The sequence below is a fragment of the Mobula hypostoma genome, chromosome 13 (genome assembly GCF_963921235.1).
Source record: "Mobula hypostoma chromosome 13, sMobHyp1.1, whole genome shotgun sequence".
NCBI lineage: Eukaryota > Metazoa > Chordata > Chondrichthyes > Myliobatiformes > Myliobatidae > Mobula > Mobula hypostoma.
The window spans coordinates 96,272,869-96,292,359 of NC_086109.1; the positions used below are offsets into that span (position 1 = coordinate 96,272,869).

Here is a 19,491-nt window from a genome sequence, read left to right on the forward strand (position 1 = left end):
CGGGATTAATAAAGTATGACTATGACTATGAGTTTCAAGCTGTGCTGTCTGAGCTCTTCTGAAGAAGCACAAAAAAAAACGCAGAAGGTTGAGGACTAGAAATGCAGTGGTTGGCCACGGGAACTGAGTGCAGTAGATGAGAGATACATCAAACTGACCTTCCTTTTAACTCGGAAGAAGTCCAGCACTGCTATCAGCTCTGAACTCAGAAACAACTGGAAATCAAGTACACCCTCTATAGTCTGGGGAAGTCTTGTCAGAAATGGTCTTCATGGAAGAGTTGCTGCCAAAAAGCCATTCCTCCAAGTGGAAACAAAGCCAAGTGGCTCAACAGTGCAGGAATTGACTTTATTTCTACATCCCTCACATACGGGAGGAGGAAAAATCTTTACGTTATCTCTCTGTCTGAATGTGCAATGTGCAAATTATAGTAATTTGTAATAAATAGCATGTATAGTAAGATGTACAACAGAACAGTCAAAATAGCTTAGAAATACGTTGTGTCAGCATGAATTAATCAGTCTGATGGCCTGATGGAGAAAGCTGCCCTGGAGTTTGTTGGTCCTGGCTTTAATGCTGCAGTACCGTTTCACAGGTGGTAGCAGCTGGAACAGTTTGGCTTGGGGTGACTCGAGTCCCCAATGATCCTTCACGCCTTTTTTATGCACCTATCACTGAAAATGTCCTGAATAATGGGAAGTTCACATCTACAGATCTGCTGGGCTGTCCGCACCACTTTTTGCAGAGTCCTGCGATTAAGGGAGGTACAATTCTCATACCAGGCAGTGATGCAGCCAGTCAGGATGCTCTCAGTTGTACCTCTGTAAAAAGTCCTTAGGATTTGGGGACTCATGCCGAACTATTTCAACTGTCTGAGGTGAAAGAGGCGCTGTTATGCTTTTTTCACTACACAGCCGGTATGTACAGACCACGTGAGATCCCCAGTGATGTGTATACCAAGGTAACTGAAGCTGTTCACCCTCGATCCATTGATGTCGATAGGGGTGAGCCTATCTCTGTTCCTCCTGTAGTCTACAACCGGCTCCTTTGTTGTGACATTGAGGGAGAAGTTGTTTTCCTGACACCACTGTGTCGGGGTGATGACTTCTCTGTAGGCTGCTTCATTATTATTTGAGATTAAGCCAATCAATGTAATATTGTCAGCAAATTTAATTAGCAGATTGGAGCTGTGGGTGGTGACACAGATCTTCTGCTGAAGATCTGACAGGAAGTCCAGGATCCAGCTGCACAAGGCAGGGTGAAGGCTGAGGTCTCTGAGGTTCTTGTCAAGCCTGGAGGGAATTATGGTGTTGAACACTGAACTGTAGTCCAAGAACAGCATTCTCGCATAAACATCCCTCCTCTCCAGGTGTGTAAGGACAGTGTATAGAGGTGTGGCTATTGCGTCATCTATCAATCGGTTGTGTCGGGAAGCAAATTGTGGGGATTCCAGTGTGGGTGGTAGCAAGCTGCAGATGTAGTCCTTGACCAGCCTCTCAAAGCATTTGCTTATTATTGAGTTGAATGTGACAGGACGCCAGTGGTTTGGACGTGGTACCTTGGTCTTTTTAGGTGCAGGGACAATGGTGGATGTTTTGAAGCAGAAGGGCATTATACACTGGAAGAGGGAAAGATTAAAAATGTCTGCAAATGCACCAGCCAGTTGTGCCGCACACACTTTGAGTACCTGCCCTGGGAAGCAAAAACACAAGGACTGGAATGCTGAACAATGGCAGCAAATGCTCTGTACTAACGAGGCAAAATTTGAAAGTTTTGCCTCAAGCAGGAGGCAGTTTGTCTATAGAAGAGTTGGAGAGTGCTTCTGCAAATGGAGTTTATGATCTGATGAGAATTAATGGAACCCTCAATGCCGCGAAGTACAAGCAAATTCTCATCCACCACGCAGTATCATCAGGCAGGTGGCTGATAGGTCCCAACTCATTCTGCAGTAGGACAATGACTTCAAACACACAACAAAGATCATAAAGAACTATATTCAGCAAAAAGAAGAGCAATGAGTTCTGCAACAAAAGGTATGGCCTCCACAGAGCCCTGATTTCAACATCATGGAGGCTGTCTGGGATTACCTGGAGAGACAGAAGCAAGCGAAACAGCCACAGTCTGTAGAACTGTGGCAAGTTCTCCAAAATGCTTGGAACTTTCCGGCCGATTTTCTTATAAAACTGCATGACAGTGTACCTAAGAGAATTGATGGAGTTTTAAAAGTAAAAAATGGTCACACCAAATATTGATTTAATTTATCTTTTACTGTTCACTGCTCTTTATAGTAATTTTTTATATATTAAGAAAGAGTTCATTTCTTTATTTTCAAAAGCATCTTCACTTTACTGTTTTTTTTACGTGTCTAATACTTTTGCACAATACTGTAAAATCAAAGTCTTATTTTCCATTCTTGGTGCTCTATTTTGGAAATTCCTAAATGTATAACTTTAAAATATATGGTAACATAAATAGATGATCAAGTTTCCGGAAAGAGTTCCAAAAATAAGTCTCATTTTCTATTTCACTGGTGTCACTCATTTTACTTTCTTGCACAAGTGTTTGCCACATTGTATTACTAAGCACGCAGGCAGAGACTATTTACGAGCTGAGAGACTGGAAACAATTCTACTGGGTTTGCTTTACCCTACTAATATGCTAATTGAATTGAAAAGCTGCTGACTCTCCATTTAGGATGCAGAAAATCTCTCTTTCTTTCAGCAGTCTTTGTTGCTTTGCTTTGGGTCAAATCGAACAGCAAAATTAGGTCACCTGCCATTCTCTGGAAGAGAATTATTGCAAGTGTATCTGCTGGTCTCACCACATAACAATTTGGCAAGTCATCTTTATTTCAAAGTATTTTTTATTCATTTGAACTGTGAAAGCACCTTTAGTTGTATGTTGATGTCAAGAATAAAGCATTACTTTTTAATGCACTGATATGTCTTACAAAAGGGCTTAATGCTTCCCAGCCAGTGGTAGATTTTTGTCCTTTTAATGAGATTTAACTGTGTTGGAGACGAGCTTTTTTGGAGTGACTGAGGGTAAGATTTATTTGATGATTTTGATGTTGGCAGAGGAATCAGTGACCTCAAAGTAGAGCTTTACTCCGTAGAATGAACCCAATAAGTGTCACATCTGTTTCTCTGTGAAACTTTGGGTGCATGAAAGAATTTTGGCAGAGCAGCCAGTCGATTTGTTTTTATTCCTTCAGCTGGCATTGAGCAGAAACATGTTGTTGCTGTCCACTGTGTGTATGAAATTCTGTAATGGAATATGAGCTGCACTTTCCTGTGACACATGAGATGAACATTCTCTGGACACCTCATAATTATTAGACAGTGTCTATCCCTCTGAGAACACCGTTCCTTTCAGACCAGTTTATCTGTGAAATATTGAACTGTATCTGTGTGTGGAGAAATCAATGGTACTAGATTGAAGAAACCTGTTTCTGCATACATTTTATTCGCTTGATATTCTTGATGCTCAAGTGTGTGCAAAATTATAACTATACATGTGAAGGTTATTGTGATTTCTGGGAACTGAACTTGTAAATTGTCTCTTTAAGTTCACTCTGTGTGAACAGTGCAATGTATAACTACAAGAGAAAAAATGTAAATTACATTTTTTGCTTCCTGCCAACTCTAATCGTAACTTCAGATGTGCTGCTATCTGCATTCGAAAGCGAGCTGCATGCCTTGGTAAATTAAAAGTGACTTTGGGGAGAGCAATGTTCGGCAGTCTGGTACCCCAGGTCGTGACCATGGAACAGTGTTAATGAACCATACATTCTGTTATATTCTTTAAAGAATCATTCAATGTCCTTCAGAATGCTGTGTTCAATTAATAACGAGTTGTAGCAATGGGTATCAGTTTCCTAGTGCAACTGGGTCTTTTTTGTTAGAAATATTTTAGTGTCTAACTACTTATCTTGATATCAATGCATCGTTCTCTTTAATAAAGATGACAGTTCAAACAAATATTTCCTTGTTTTGAACACTTTTGCCAAGTCCCACTGCAGTGTTGGCAGTGGGTTGTCTCTGTAACTCAGACCTCTGCCATTTTTTGCTTGAGGCCTGTGGCGAGATGCTGCATAGGAGCAGGCCCCTTCGACCCCAAGCCCCACCAATCATCAGACACTGGTTTCACGTAATCCTGCATTAATCCAATTTCTTTTCTCATCAAACCTTTCAAACTCTACCACTCACCCTCACACCAGGAGCAATGTGTAGTGCCTAATTAACAAAGATTAGTTTTATTTCTCACATATGCATCAAAACAATGAAACCTGCAGTAAACTGCATTGTTTACAAAAAGCAGTGGAGACGGCCCAGGGCGCTTCCCACCTTTGAGTAGATCTACATGAAATGCTGTCGCGAGGAAGCAGCATCCATTATCATGACCCCCCACCACCCAGGACATGCTGTCTTCGCGCTGCTGCCACAGGAGCCTCAGGACTCTCACCACCAGCTTCAGGAACAGTTATTACCCCTCAACCATCAGGCTCTTGAACCAAAGGGGATAACTTTACTCAGTTCTTGCCTGCCAACAACTTGCCCTAACCCATACATTTCAGTAATGTGGGAGAAAACCAGAGCACCTAGAGGAAAACCGTGTGGTCACAGTGAGAACTTGCAAACTCCTTACAGACAGAGGCAGGAGTCAAACACTGTTCAGTGTCCACTGGTGCTCTAAAACGTTGTACTAACCATTACACTACCGAGCTGCCTCTCCCACACAACACATCTTTCAGAGTCCTGCTTGAAAGGTCTTGGCTGGAAATGTCCATTGTACTCTTTTCCATAGATGCTGCCTGGCCTGCTGAGTTTCTCCAGCATTTTCTGTGTGTTTCTTGGATTTCCAGCACCTGCAGATTTTCCCTTGTTTATGTAGATAAACTCTTTCCCTTTGAGCATCTGTGAGCACCTTCAGACTATCCTGGTTTACATTAGAAATGGATGTCAATGGTAATCAAATTACTGGAGTTCCACACATTAGCTCAAGCAACAGGAAGTATAATTTGGACAAGTTGCTGGAGGACATTGCTGAAATTTGAGAGGCTCAAGTCAGATGTATCAGTGTTGTATTGGAGTGAAGGGAATTACAGAGGCATCAGAGAAGAGTTGGCCAGAATTGATAGGAAAAGAACACTGGCAGGGATGACATCAGAGCAGCAATGGCTGGAATTTCTGGATGCAATTTGGAAGGCGCAGGATATATGCATCCCAAATGGAAGAAGTAGTCTAAAGGCAAGATGACACAATTGTGTCTGACAAGAGAAGTCAAAGCCAACATTAAAGCCAAAGAGAGGGCATATAATTAGTGCAACACACATCAAAGTTGCTGGTGAACGCAGCAGGCCAGGCAGCATCTCTAGGAAGAGGTGCAGTCGACGTTTCAGGCCGAGACCCTTAGTCCTGACGAAGGGTCTTGGCCTGAAACGTCGACTGTACCTCTTCCTAGAGATGCTGGCTGGCCTGCTGCGTTCACCAGCAACTTTGATGTGTGTTGCTTGAATTACCAGCATCTGCAGAATTCCTGTTGTTTGCATATAATTAGTGAGATGTTAGAGGATTGGGAAGCTTTAAAAAAAACAGCAGAAAGCAACTAAAAAAGTCATTAAAAAGGTAAAGATGGAATACGAAAGAACCTAACCAGTAATACTTAAGAGGATGCCAAAGTTATATAAAGTGTAAAAGAGAGGTGAGAGTGAATATTGGACCACTGGAAAACAATACTGGAATGGTTGTAATGGGAAGAAGGACATGGCGGATGAACTGAATAAGTATTTTGCATCAGTCTTTACTGTGGTGAAAGTCACGAGTGGTATGGTAGAAGTTCCAGGTGTCGGGTCATAAAATGTGAAGCTATCATTATGAGAAGTTTCTTGGGAAATTGAAAGGTCTAAATGTAGATAGGTCACTTGGAGTTGGTATGCACCCCAGGGTTCAAGAAGGGAGAGAGGAAAAAGAAAGGAAATTATAGGCCAATTAGTCTGACCTTAGTGGTTGGGAAGATGTTGGAGTTTATTATTAAATGGATAATTAAGGATGAAGTTTCAGTACTTGGAGGCACATGATAAAATAGGCCGTAGTCAGCACGGTTTCCTCAAGGGAAAATCTTGCCTGACGAATCTGTTGCAATTCTTTGAAGAAATAACAAATGGGATAGATAAAGGAGATTTGGTGAATGTGTACTTGGATTTTCAGAAGGCCTTTGACAAGGTGCCAAACATGAAGCTGCTTAACAAGTTAAGACCCATGATATTACAGGAAAGATACAAGCATGGATAGAGCATTGGGTGATTGGCAGGAGGCATAGAGTGGGAATAAAGGGAGTCTTTTCTGGTTGGCTACCGGTGACCAGTGGCATTCCACAGGGGTCTGTTTTGGGACCCTTTTTTGTACATTATATGTCAGTGACTTAGATGACAAAATTGATAGCTTTGTGGCCAAGTTTGTGGATGAAACGAAGTAAAGGGGTAGGTAATTTTGAGGAAGTAGAGAGGCTACAGAAAGACAGACAGATTAGGAGAATGAGCGAAGAAGTGAGATGGAATAGTGTTGGGAAGTGTATGGTCATGCATTTTGGAAGAAGAAATAAAAGGGAAGACTATTTTTTAAATGGAGAAAAAATACAAAATTCTGAGGTGCAAAGGGACTTGGGAGACCTTGTGCAGGATTCCCTGAAGGTTAATTTGCAGAGTGAGTCTGTGGTGAGGAAGGTAAATGCAATGTTGGCATTTATTTCAAGATGACAAGAATATAAACGCAAGGATGTAATGTTGAGACTTTATAAAGCACTGGTGAGGCCTCACTGGGAGTATTGTGAGCAGCTTTCAGTCCCTTATCTTAGAAAGGATGTGCTGAACCTGCAGAGGGTTCAAAGGAGGTTCCCGAAAATAATGCAGTGAATGTAGAGAGGATGTTTCCTATGCTGGGAGAGTCTAAGACCAGAGGACACAGACTCAGAATAGAGGGGTATCCTTTTAGAATGGAGATGAGGAATTTCTTTACCCTGAGAGAGGTGAATCTGTGGAATTCTTTGCCACAGACAGCAGTGGAGGCCAAGAACTTGTGTATGTTTAAGGTGGAGGTTGATAGACTCTTGATTGGTCAGGACATAAAGGGATCCGGGGAGAAGGCAGGAGATTGGGGCTGAGGGGGAAAATGGATCAGCCATGATGAAATGGGAGCAGACTCGATGGGACAAATGGCCGAATTCTGCTGCTGTTATGGCCTTGTGTATTACTGCATAGTAAAACGGGGAGACTGGGAGGATAAAAATCAGTAAGTAAGGTGGCGGTACAAGTGCAAGGGAAGTGCTGTTCAGCATCTGGTGTTTGTGCTCAAAACCATCATTTTTTTCTAAACAATTCTCCTACATTCCAAAGACGTACAGGTTAGTGAGTAAAGTGGTGTAATCGAGCAGTGCAGGATTGTTGGGTCAGAAGGGCCAGTTACCCTGTTGGATCGCTAAACAAAATTTAAAGATATAAAAAAAATCAGCAGCTTTCCAGTGGCAGAATTGTACTTTTATTGATTAAAATTACCTGAAGAAATAAGATTTTTGACAAACCCCAGATGACTACAAGATATGACAGCTTTACTTCTGAAGAAATTAATTGGCTTTGAAGTGTTTTGGAATAAATTTAGTGCAAAATATGATATTTTGTCTATATGATCAGGCATTTCTTCAACATAAAATTTCATGCCCTTTTTGTGCACAGTGAGCAAATGACATTGAAAAGGATCACTGAAGATAGGTTTGTAGCAGATCAAGGCTGGTGATGCAAATCAGCTGTATTTACAATGTGCAAATACTGCATTCTCTAATGTGGCTTTTTATAATGAGTAGAAATTTTAATGTAAGTTATAAATTGTAAGATTCTGTGAGAAACACAATTGGTTCCTCAAATCTCCACTGTTCTTATCTTTGTTTATATAAGGATTAGGTTTTAGAGTCAATTTTCCATTGAATTCTCCAAAAGCATTTGCTAATTTTAATGGCTTTATATCAATGTGAATTATTGTAAGTACTTGGTAATCAGATTTTGGATAGCATTTTAAAACCAAGGAACGAGTGCAAAGAGGATTAAGTAGAAAACGACCTGTAATATTGAAGGCAACAGGAGGTGGAATTGAGCTGAGAAGGCTATGGAAGATTTCAGAGGCATCTCTAGAAGCAAGAGGGTTTGATAAAGTAAGAAGCTGTTTCTCTGGCAGATGAAGCAGAAACAGATGATGTTGGAGATTCTCACCAGGTCAGGAACATCTGTGGACAAGGAACTTGTCAATGGCAGATGAATTGGTATCTACACAGTGACGGGTTCAGGATAATCAGTGAGTGGCCCAGTAGCATGGTTTTACATGGTGAGTTTCTGTCAGCAGGAATGCACTTCCTCAAAGATCAGTAGAGAGAGATTCAGAGAGACTGTCAAAAGAGAACTTGATAATCTTGGAATGGACAAGAATTACAAGGATGTAGAGAGGCACCTGGGAAAAACAGAGCAACTTCAATAATTGAAATGGTGACACCGACCTGATGAACCACATGAATGCCTCCTGTAGTAAAATCTTGTCCTTCCAGTTTTTAGTTTGATGTCTTTGTGACTAATCTCCTTTCAGAATTTCACACAGCAGGGATCTGTTGCAGGGAGGGACTGACCATTTGTGGTCAACTTCATTCCCTCATGTGGTTCCAGAGTGTCTGCAATTTGGATGGAGGCTCATGCACTTCATTAAACTGAATAAATAAAACTCTTCCCAGAAACATTGATTTGATGATTTACTGGTGCAAGTCATTGTTTTGTTTTATATTGGTTTTGTGGTAGTATTTTCGTGGATTCCAGTTATTTGGGACTCATCGGGACCAGTACATTTTTGGCCCAGTTGAACAGCTACCCCAATTAGCCACAGTTTCATGGAAATAGTTAAAAAGGTATAAAAAAGGCAAACTGGGTAACAAATTATGTATTTAAATAAATACAGAACAAATTAGAACACTATTAATACTATAGTACCATAAAACTGTATTAGTTCCCAATAGTTATCGACGGAAGAATTCATCCAGTGTACGCAATGAACACATTCAGGACAGGCATCTAGTGCAGATAATGGACTGCCTTTAAGTAATGCTATCAATGATTGCATTCACCAAATTTTCATTGTAACATTTAAGATGATTGTCAATACCTTCAAATCGTTCGTAGTTCCTAACTTGAAGCAGTGAAATCATTTCATTTTGGCTACTGACAGTTTCTGGCATCTCCAAGCCTGAATGATTAACTGCAGTGAGCAAAGCAGATTCGAATTGTCTGACTGCTTATCTCATGACAACTATCAGTGACAAAAATCACCGCTTTTTGAGCACAAGCGCGTGCAACTGATGCTGTTTAAAAACTGATGGCTCTAAGCGCGGTGTTGCATCTAACAGCCATACAAGTGTCCATGAGTGTTGCTAGCTAGAACCTGTTCAGCAACAGTCTCCTGTGCAGTGTGCCAAATAAGCAAAGGGAGTCCTGGCAATTTTTGTTCTATAAGAGTTGTTCCAAGTAAATGGCTGCCCTGATGAACTGATGGCCCAATTAGCTGGAATCCATTGTATGAAGCACTAAATGTCATTATCAGGGATTCATGTTAATTATGTCTTTAAATTTACTATCTTATCCTGTTGTTTGGTTAATTTTTACTGAGAAATATTTTGAGTTCCGGTGGTGTTAAGGGTTTTAGCCACTTTGAATTATCGTTACATGATTTTACAAGGAAGTAACATCATTGGAGATGTATTCATTAATATGGAAGTTTTCTTCATCTATGATATTTGATTCTTTCACTTGAGGTGTTGAAGAATGAGGAAAGTGTACAATATCGTTTAAAAATATATTCATATGGTAAGGAAACAATAGCAGAAGGAATTAGGTGAATTATGGAATGTGGGAGCATTTTGACTCAGTACAACGGGAGTAGAAGTCATGAACAAGGCAGCAAACAGATGATATTCAGATGTGTTTTGAACAGGATGATTTGGGAGAAGATTATACACATTTGATTTGTGCTGGCTGTAATTTCTGACCTATTGTGTTACAAGTGCGGTCTTCTGAAAAATGCAATGGATGCATTCTAAACTTCTTGGCAACTTCTCTGTTACACACCATGTGGTTTAAATGGTGACGGGTGTGTGAATGGGAAGCCGAGTCCAATCTGACGTTCTACGAACAAAACCAAGTGGAGAGGGAATGGTCAATGTTAGAAGTTAGTTACTTCACCTCCAGGAAATTAAACACAGGACTTGGGTAGAAAAAGGGAGGGGGTCTTGAAAACAGAGCACAGGGAGTTCAGAAGGAAGCTGAAAAGCAGGACCTCAAGGGTGGTAATCTTGGGATGTCTGCCTGTGCCACACCACAGTGAGGATAGGAATAGAATGAGGTGGCAGATAAATGCGTGACTGAAGAATTGGAGCGGGGGCAGGGATTCAGATTTCTGGATAATTGGGACCTTTTCTGGGGCAGGTGTGACCTGTACAAAAGGGACGGGTTTCACTTGACTCCAAGGGGAACAATATTCCTGCGGGCAGGTTTACTAGAGCTGTTGGGAGTGCTTTAAACTAATATGGCAGAGGGATGGAAACCAGTGTGATAGAGCTGAGGATGAGCCAGCAGGTTTACAAGTAGATGATGGGTGTAACGTGAACGTAAGGAAGGACAAGCCAGTGACTGGATACAAATGCAGACAGAGTAAAGAGTTAAATTGTACCAGAGAGGCAAAATTCAAAAGGGTAAAGAATGCAGGACTGAAGATGCTTTATTTAAATGCACTTAGCATTCAGAATAAGGTAGACGAATTAGAGATGCGCAAATAGAGATTGGTCAGTATGACGTTGTGGGCATCACTGAGTTGTGGCTGAAAGAAGCCCATAGTTGGGAGTTTAACATCAAAGAATATACTTTGTATCGAAAGGGCAAGTAGGAAGGCATAGGTGGTGGTGTGGTTCTGTTGGTAAGAGATGGAATTACATCTTTAGAAAGAGGTGACATACAGTCAGAGAATGTTGAATTTTTGTGGGTGGAGTTAAGGAACTGCAAGGGTGATAAAAACACTATGGGAATCATATATAGGCCTCCAAATAGTAGCCAAGCTGTGGGATTGGGGTTGTAAAAGCAGCTGGAAAGGCATGTAATAAGGGTAATGACACAATTGTTACGGGGGACTTCAATATGTAAGGCGGTTGGGGAAAATAAGGTCGGTCAGGACTGCAAGAGAGGGAATTTGTTGAATGCTTACGAGATGGCTTTTTAAAGCAACTTGTGCTTGTGCCTACTTGGGTAAAGGCTTTCTTAGATTGGGTGTTGTGTAATAACCCAGATCTTATTAGGCAGCTTAATGTAAAGGAACCCTTAGGAGGCAGTGATCATAATATGATTGAATTCATACTGCAATTTGAGCGGGAGAAGCACAAGTCACATGTATCAGTATCACAATGGAATAAAGGGAATTACAGAGGCATGAGCGAGGAGCTTGCCCAGGTGGATTGGAGGAGGATGCAGGCAGAGATGATACTAGAGCAGGGATGGCTGAAGTTTCTGGGAATAGTTTACAAGGCACAGGATAGATATATCTCACAGAAGAAGTTGTTCTCAAAAGGTAGGAGTAGGCAACAGTGGCTGACGAGGAAAGTTAAGAACATAAGAAATAGGATCAGGAATAGGACATCTGACCCGTCAAGCCTGCTCCACCATTCAATAAGATCGTGGCTGATCTGGCTATGGTCTCATCTCCACCAACCTGCCTTTTCTCCATAACCCTTAATTCCCTTAGTGTGCAAAAACCTTGTCTTAAGTATATTTGCTGAGGTAACCTCCACTGCTTCATTGGGCAGAGAATTCCACAGATTCACCACTCTCTGGGAAAAGCAGTTCCTCCTCATCTCCATCCTAAATCTACTCTCCCGAATCTTGAGGCTATGTCCCCTAGTTCTAGTCTCATTCATCAGTGGGAACAACTTTCCTGCCCTCTGTTATCTATCTCTTTCATAATTTAGATGTTTCTATAAGGTTTCCACTCATTCTTCAGAACTCCAGTGAGTACCATCCCAGGCAACTCAATCTCTCCTCATAGTCTAACCCTCTCATCTGTAGAATCAACCTGGTGCATCTCCTCTGCACCACCCCCAAAGCCAATATATACTTCCTCAAGTAAGGAGTGCATAAAAGCTAAGGAAAAGGTATATAAGGTAGCAAAAATGAGTGGGAAGTTGACTGATTGAGAAGCTTTTAAAATCTAAGAAAAGGCAACTAAAAAAACTATAAGAAGGGTAAAGATGAGATATGAGGGCAAAGTAGCCAATAATTTAAATGAGGATACTTGAAGTTCTTTTTAGTTATATAAAGAATAAAAGGGAGGTGAGAGTTGATATTGGACCACTGGAAAATGATGCTGGTGAGGTAGTAATGGGGGTCAAAGAAATGGCAGATGAACTTAATGAGTACTTGACATCAGTCTTCACTGTGGAAGACATTAGCAGTATGCCAGAGGTCCATGAGTGTCAGGGAGCAAGAATGAGTGCCATTGCGATTACAAAGGAAACTCAAAGGTCTTAAGGTGGATAAGTCACTGCGACCAGATGGACTACATCCCAGAGTCCTGAGAGAGGTTGCTGAAGAGATAACAGGTGCATTGGTCATGATCTTTCAGGAATCACTTTGATTCTGGCATGGTCCTGAGGATTGGAAAATTGCAAATGTCACTTCCCTCTTTAAGAAGGGAAGAAGGTAAAAGAGGAAATTATGGGCTAGTTAGCCTAACCTCAGTGGTTGGGGAAGTGTTGGAGTCTATTATTAAGGATGAGGTTTCGGGGTACTTGGAGACTAATGATAAAATAAACAAAGTCAGCATGGTTTCTGTGAATGGAAATCTTGTCTAACAAATCTGTTAGAGTTCTTGGAGGAAGTAACAAGCAGAGTGGACAAAGGAGAGGCAAGCTAAATTCCTATGGTGTTACAGGAAAGATATTGGCATGGATAGCAGAATGGCTGACAGGCAAGAGGCAGCGAGTGGGTATAAAGAGGGTCTTTTCTGGTTGACTGCCAGTTACTAGTGGTGTTCCTCAGGGATCAGTATTGGGACTGCTACTTTTCACACTGTTTGTCAATGATTTAGATAATGGAATTGATGGCTTTGTGGCAAAGCTTTCGGATGATACGAAGATAGGTGGAGGGGTAGGTAGTGCTGAGGAAGCAATGCGATTGCAGCAGGACTTCGGCAAACTGGAAGAATGGGCAAAAAAAGTGGCAGATGGAATACAGTGTTAGAAATTGTATGATAATGCTTTTTGATAAAAGGAATAATAGTGCAGACTATTATCCAAATGGGGAGAAAATTCAAACATCAGAGGTGCAGTGGGACTTAGGAGTTCTTGTGCAAGGTGCCTAGAAGGTTAATTTATAGATTGGGTCTATGGTAAAGAAGGCAAATACAATGTTGGCATTTATTTCAAGCAGAATAGAATATAAAAGCAAGCAGATAATGCTGAGCCTTTATAAGACACTAGTCAAGCCACACTTGGAGTATTGTCAACAGATTTGGGCCCCTTATCTCAGAAAGGATGATTCTGGGAATGAAGGGGTTAACATATGAGGAGTGTTTGGCAGCTTTGGGCCTGTACTCACTGAAATTTAGAAGAATGTGGGAGGATCTCATTGAAACCTACAGAATGTTGAAAGGACTAGATAAAGTGGATGTGGAGAGAATGTTTCCTGTGGTGCAGGTATCCAGAACTAGAGGACACAGCCTCAAAATTGAGGGGTGACCTTTTAGAACAGGGGTAAGGAGGAAATTTTTAGCCAAAAAGTAGTGAATCTGTGGAATACTCTGCCACAGACTGCAGTGGATGCCAAGTCCATGGGTATATTTAAATTTGATAGTTTCCTGATCCATCAGGGCATCAAAGGGTATGACGAGAAGGCAGTGCAATGAATGGGGATCTGAAGCACAGATCCACAAGATGCCATAAATGTTACAAAGATTAGGAAGGAAAGATACTAAAAGATATTGGTAAAGGACAGTGAACCAGGATTATAACAAATAATGTCATGGACAAGTCACAGAGGAAGCTCGTGTTCCTGTAAAACAGGAGAGGTTAATTTGAAGGGCTTCTGTGTAATTCAGTGCAGTGGTGCACTATATCGATTCCTGAGCTAATGACATGCCATTTTCCACACATTTGCTTTATTGTTCTCCCTGAAGTCAACTAGAAGTAGGACCAGGAACTCAGGCTCAATCTGATACTAGGTGCAACAACCTTGTACTTATCGTCAGAGGAACCACAGAATTGATTGTGGACTTCAGGAAGAGGAAGTTAAAGGAATACACACAAGATCGATCCCAGGCTCGATATATTGACTCTGTTACAAAGGGATACACACAGCACCTGTATTTCATGAGGTGCTCGAGATTTGGTATGTCACCAAACACTCTCACAAATTTCTGCAGGTGTACTGTGGGAGAGCAATCTAACTGGTTGCATCACTGTCTGGTACGAAGGGATTGGAAAAAGATGCAGAGAGTTGTCAACTCAGCCAGCTCCATCATGAACATTACCCTCCCCAGCATTAACAACTCCTTCAATAGGTGATGCCTCAAAAAGGCTGCATCCAACATTAGGGATCCCCATCATCCAGGTCATGCCCTCTTCTCATTGCTACCATCAGGGAGGAGGTACAAGAGCCTGAAGACACACATGTGGTTGTTACAGCAACAGCTTCTTCCCCTCCATCAGATTTCTGAATGGACAATGAACCCACAAACAGGATCTCACCGTTGTTTCCTATCTCTTTCTGCACTACTGATTTAATTTATATTTTCTGTATGCTTAGTGTAATTTATAGTTTTTATTATTATGTATTGCTCTATAGCGCTGCCACAAAACAACACGTTTCACCACATATGTCAGTGTATTAATTCTGATTTTGAGAACACACGCCAGTCTACCTTGAAGGTGTCAGCGGTGGAAAGGGTGAGCAGTTTCAAGTTCCTGGGCATCAACATCTCAGAGGATCTATATGGGGCCCATCAAGTTGATGCAATCACGAAGGAGGCATGCCAGCAGCTCTGCTTCGTTATGAGTTGAAGATTTAGTGTGTCACAAAAGATTCTTGCATATTTCTATGGTATGGAGGCTCCAATGTGCAGGATCGAAAGAGGCTGCCGAGGGTGTTGACTCGGCCAGCTCTATCACAGGCACAGCCCTCTCCAACACTGTGGACATCTTCAAAAGGCAGTCCCTCACGAAGATAGCATGATTATTAAAGGCCTTCACCATCCAGGGCATAACCTCTTCTCATAGTCATCAGGGAAGATGTGCAGGAGCTAGAAGATGCTGATTTGATGTTTCAGGAACAGCTTCTTCCCCTGTACTGTCCAATTTCTGAACGGTCCATAAACACTACCTCGCTGTTCCTCTCTTGCACTATTTATTTGTAACTTGTGGTAATTTTCTGTTTTGTACTGTACTGCTGTCACAAAACAACAAATTTCACGCCATGAGTCAGTGATCATGATTTCTGATTCTGTTGCTTCATTTTCTTCCACATCCCAACGATGTGTGGATTTGTCACTGTAAAATGCCCCAGTGTGAGGGTGAATGGTAGAATGAGGGAGAAGTTGAAGAGAATGTGGGAAAAATACAAAATGGAACTGATGCACAATTGGTGTACTGTAACCGAGTGGTTCATAGTTGGTGCAGGCTAATGGGCCGCACAGTTTGTTTCCATGCCCTGTCTCTCTGTGACTGTGAAATGCAGAAACTGTGTGAGTTAATGCATGTGCTAAAATTACAACTTGTCTCATTCTCCTCCCACATCAGTTTCCACCACTGTTTACTAATGATAATGTATGGCTGTATATAGAGTAAATGTGCAAGAAAACATTTTCTGAATAAGCTATCTTATTCCACTTCTGATGTTCTGCTTTTTGAAATTATCCAGTTGGATGCAGAGCGCATAGAGGACTTGCGCCTCATAGAATTGGATGAGTCTCACAAAAGTGAGCACACAGTTTTCATCACGCCACCTGAGCTTCCAAGTCTTCCTAATGAAGAAGAGTATCCGCTTCAGTACAGGTATGTGTTCAAGCAAGTGTGGAGCTCAATCACAGCTGCAGTTCAAAATGTGAGAGAGATTTGCAAATTGTTTCCTACTCTTGTTTTTTTAAAGGGATTCTATTTTTGTTAGTGTCACTGTTAGATAATTATTGAACATTATATAAAATTGGTGTTGTTACACTGAATTTCCAAATCTCCTTGCATGATGGTGGTTTGTATGTTCCTGTAACAGGGTGAAATCCAAACACTTGTTCCACCATGGTTATCTAAGGATGTGCTAAGTTGTAATTTAAAAGTCATGAGTTAATTACCGTCTCTGATGCTTTTTATAAGCTGACATACAGTATTTATAATATAATTTGGAGAATCATAATTATGCAGCAGCCTTCAAATCACCCCCACACAGCCAATTCCATTTTTATGCAGTGTCATGGTTTATTTTTGTGCTGAAGACTAACTCTGATTTGAGTTGCTGCTATACCTAAATAAGATGCATCCCGTAGATGATCTGCTGTTTACTCTGGAAGCAGAATCCTTATTGATCTGTTGTTCAAGCTTCAAGAATAGAAAGTAGATTCCTCTCAAGGTGTTGCCTTTTTGCTTGAACATGCTCCCAGAGGTTTTCTAGGTTCTCCAATAGCTCTTAAATAGCCCACCCAGATTTCTGATAGTGACCTCTCTGGGTTGGAGACAAGTCCTTAACTCGTCCTCTCTGAGGAATGTAATCTGGGCATCACAAAGTGGCACAGCAGCTGGCATATTCTCTGAACTTGCTCAAGCTGTGACCGGGGTAAACTGCAGAAATGGTCAGAAGTATCTGTGGCAAAACCTAACACTTATTATATGGCGTCATTGGTGTTTTGACCAAGTATGTGTTCCATTATTCTCTCCACGAATTCTGGGTACACTGTGGAGGGTCACTATAGTGCTTTCTATTTCCCTTTCTCAATTTGTTCCACTAGAAGTATTAATTTGGTGTCCAACAGACCCGTTGGGTTTTCCCTGTGTTCTGCTTTCTTTCCACATTTGCTGTTTCTTGTTATCTCTGAATTTACTTGTGGTTGAAATATATATTCCAATAATAAGAATTGTATTCTGCATAATGTGCATTAAAGCTGTCAGTTAATCATGGACTTTAATGAGTGATGATCATCAGCTGCTCCTGTTCTTTCAGCTACATCGGCTTCCCTGTGCTATCACCACAACTGTTTGATAGACCCGTGAGTTTACTAAAGACACCAGCCAGCAGGTTAACTTCAAAGAATAGTTGTCCCAACAGTCCAGCACCAATGGGTAGAAGAACCAAGCAGGTATGTGACTGAGTATGCCTGTGATACAGTGTATGTGAGTATTTGTGACATATCAATCTGCTATCATTATCCATTATCCTGTGGATTGTGAAGCTGTAGCACAAGTAAACTGAGCGTGACAAACAGCAGGAATTCTGCAGATGCTGGAAATTCAAGCAACATACATCAAAGTTGCTGGTGAACGCAGCAGGCCAAGCAGCATCTATAGGAAGAGGTGCAGTCGACGTTTCAGGCCGAGACCCTTCCTGACGAAGGGTCTCGGCCTGAAACATCGACTGCGCCTCTTCCTATAGATGCTGCTTGGCCTGCTGCGTTCACCAGCAACTTTGATGTATGTTGAGTGTGACAAATCTGATGCTACATTTCATACCACCTCTGTACAAGGAGAATGATAGAACTTTAAAGAGGCAGTATGGATGTTCTCAACATACATGTATTTATTTCATTCCACAACAGTTTAATAATAATTTTGTTGCATTTTAGGAGATAAAGTCAGCCCAAAAAATGGCAAAACGTTATTCATCAGTTCCTCAGATGTGGTCAAAGTGCCTCCTACGTCACTGCTATGGGCTCTGGTTTATTTGCCTTCCTGCTTATGTGAAGGTATGCCATTCAAAGGTCAGGGCCCTTCGGACGGCTTACGACGTACTGAGAAAGATGCAGGTCAAGAAATTGGATCCACCCGATGAGGTGAGTAACATTGATGTGCCTGATGTATCCCTGTTTGACGGGGAGCAAAATTGTATCACCAAACACAATTAACAATGCACACACCTTGTTTGCTATATGTCCTAATTAAGTTTTAGTGTTAGCTTTGTACCTGTCTGTATTCTCTCATTTGTTTTAAATGATTATAAGGCATGTAACTTGTTCCTACACTCCCTTTTAGTCTCCTTCATCCTGAATTCTTGCTCTGTGATCCTGAATGGTATGTGAACCAGTATCTGACACCTGTTCAATTCTCAGTTCAAAGGGAGAACTTTCACCTGCAGACAATGGTTCAGCTGCAGAATCAACACCAGTTATCCCATGTTTTCATCAGATTAATTGCATTCCCTTGCACTTGAATGGTGAAATGTGTGCTGAGCCCAGTTACTTGTTCCTGTAGTTGTGGCACTACCAAGCTTCAAATTTCCTGTCCATGGAACCTCTTCAAATTTGCCTGCCCACAGAAATGTATCTAATCATATTCATGATCCATGAGATCATGCAAGCCATGATACTAATTAACAGATCTATAACAGAACCATTTTCGGTGAAGATCAGCACCAAACAGCCGTGCACCATTTATAAATTATCTGCCAAAGATAAAAGTCATAGAGGCATATAAAACAGTGCAAGATTGCACCAGCAGGTTTCTCTACTTGGATGCAAGGTTAGACAAGCTTGTGGATCTGGATCTTGGTAAATTGGTTTATTATTGTCACTTGTACCAAGGTACAATGGAAGATCTTGGCTTTGCATGCCATTTATACAGATCAATGTATTACAACAGTGCATCAAGGTAGTGCAAGTTAAAACAGTAACAATTTGCAGAAGCAAGTGTTATATTTACAGAGAAAGTGCAGACGATAAAGTGCAAGGCCTTAACGAGGCAGATTGTGAGGTCAAGAGTTAACTGTATCTGATCAATTGCGAGAATGTGGCAAGTATGCATCCACTGAATTGATCGCACAGTGAATTGATTGGGCCTCCTATGCACAGAAAGTCCCTCTCTTTTAGCCCGGGCTTTCAAGTGCAGCCGTTTTTCATCTCGGCAGACACGGTTCATCAGTGAGTTGCTCAGTGTATACAGTGGCTAACATGACATCCTGCACGCTACAGTTCCTGAGGAGACATTAGATTGCGTAGAACAGGGGTTCCCAACCTGAGGTCCATGGACACCTTGCCTAACGGTATTGGTCCATGGCATAAAAAAGGTTGGGGACCCCTGGTGCAGAGGGAGAGAGAGTTTAAAACAAGTGAGTGGGGACACTTGACGCATTTTGCGCACCAGAGTTCTCAAGGAGCCATTGATTGCGTAAAGCAAGCGAGTGTTTAAAAGAAAGGAGCAGGGACAGTTAGCTCATTTTATGCACCACGG

General features: G+C 41.5%; 1 protein-coding gene across 6 annotated transcripts in view; it reads left to right on the forward strand.

Moving 5' to 3' along the window:
- Nucleotides 1-19,491, forward strand: part of dennd4a (DENN/MADD domain containing 4A) — a 161,926-nt gene that overhangs the window by 87,178 nt on the left and 55,257 nt on the right. For all 6 annotated transcript variants that reach the window (XM_063066252.1, XM_063066257.1, XM_063066255.1 and 3 more), the window contains exons 14-16: nt 15,983-16,116; nt 17,273-17,408; nt 17,892-18,098. In XM_063066252.1, the coding sequence (XP_062922322.1) occupies nt 15,983-16,116; nt 17,273-17,408; nt 17,892-18,098 (477 nt within the window). The remainder of the gene's footprint in view (nt 1-15,982; nt 16,117-17,272; nt 17,409-17,891; nt 18,099-19,491) is intronic.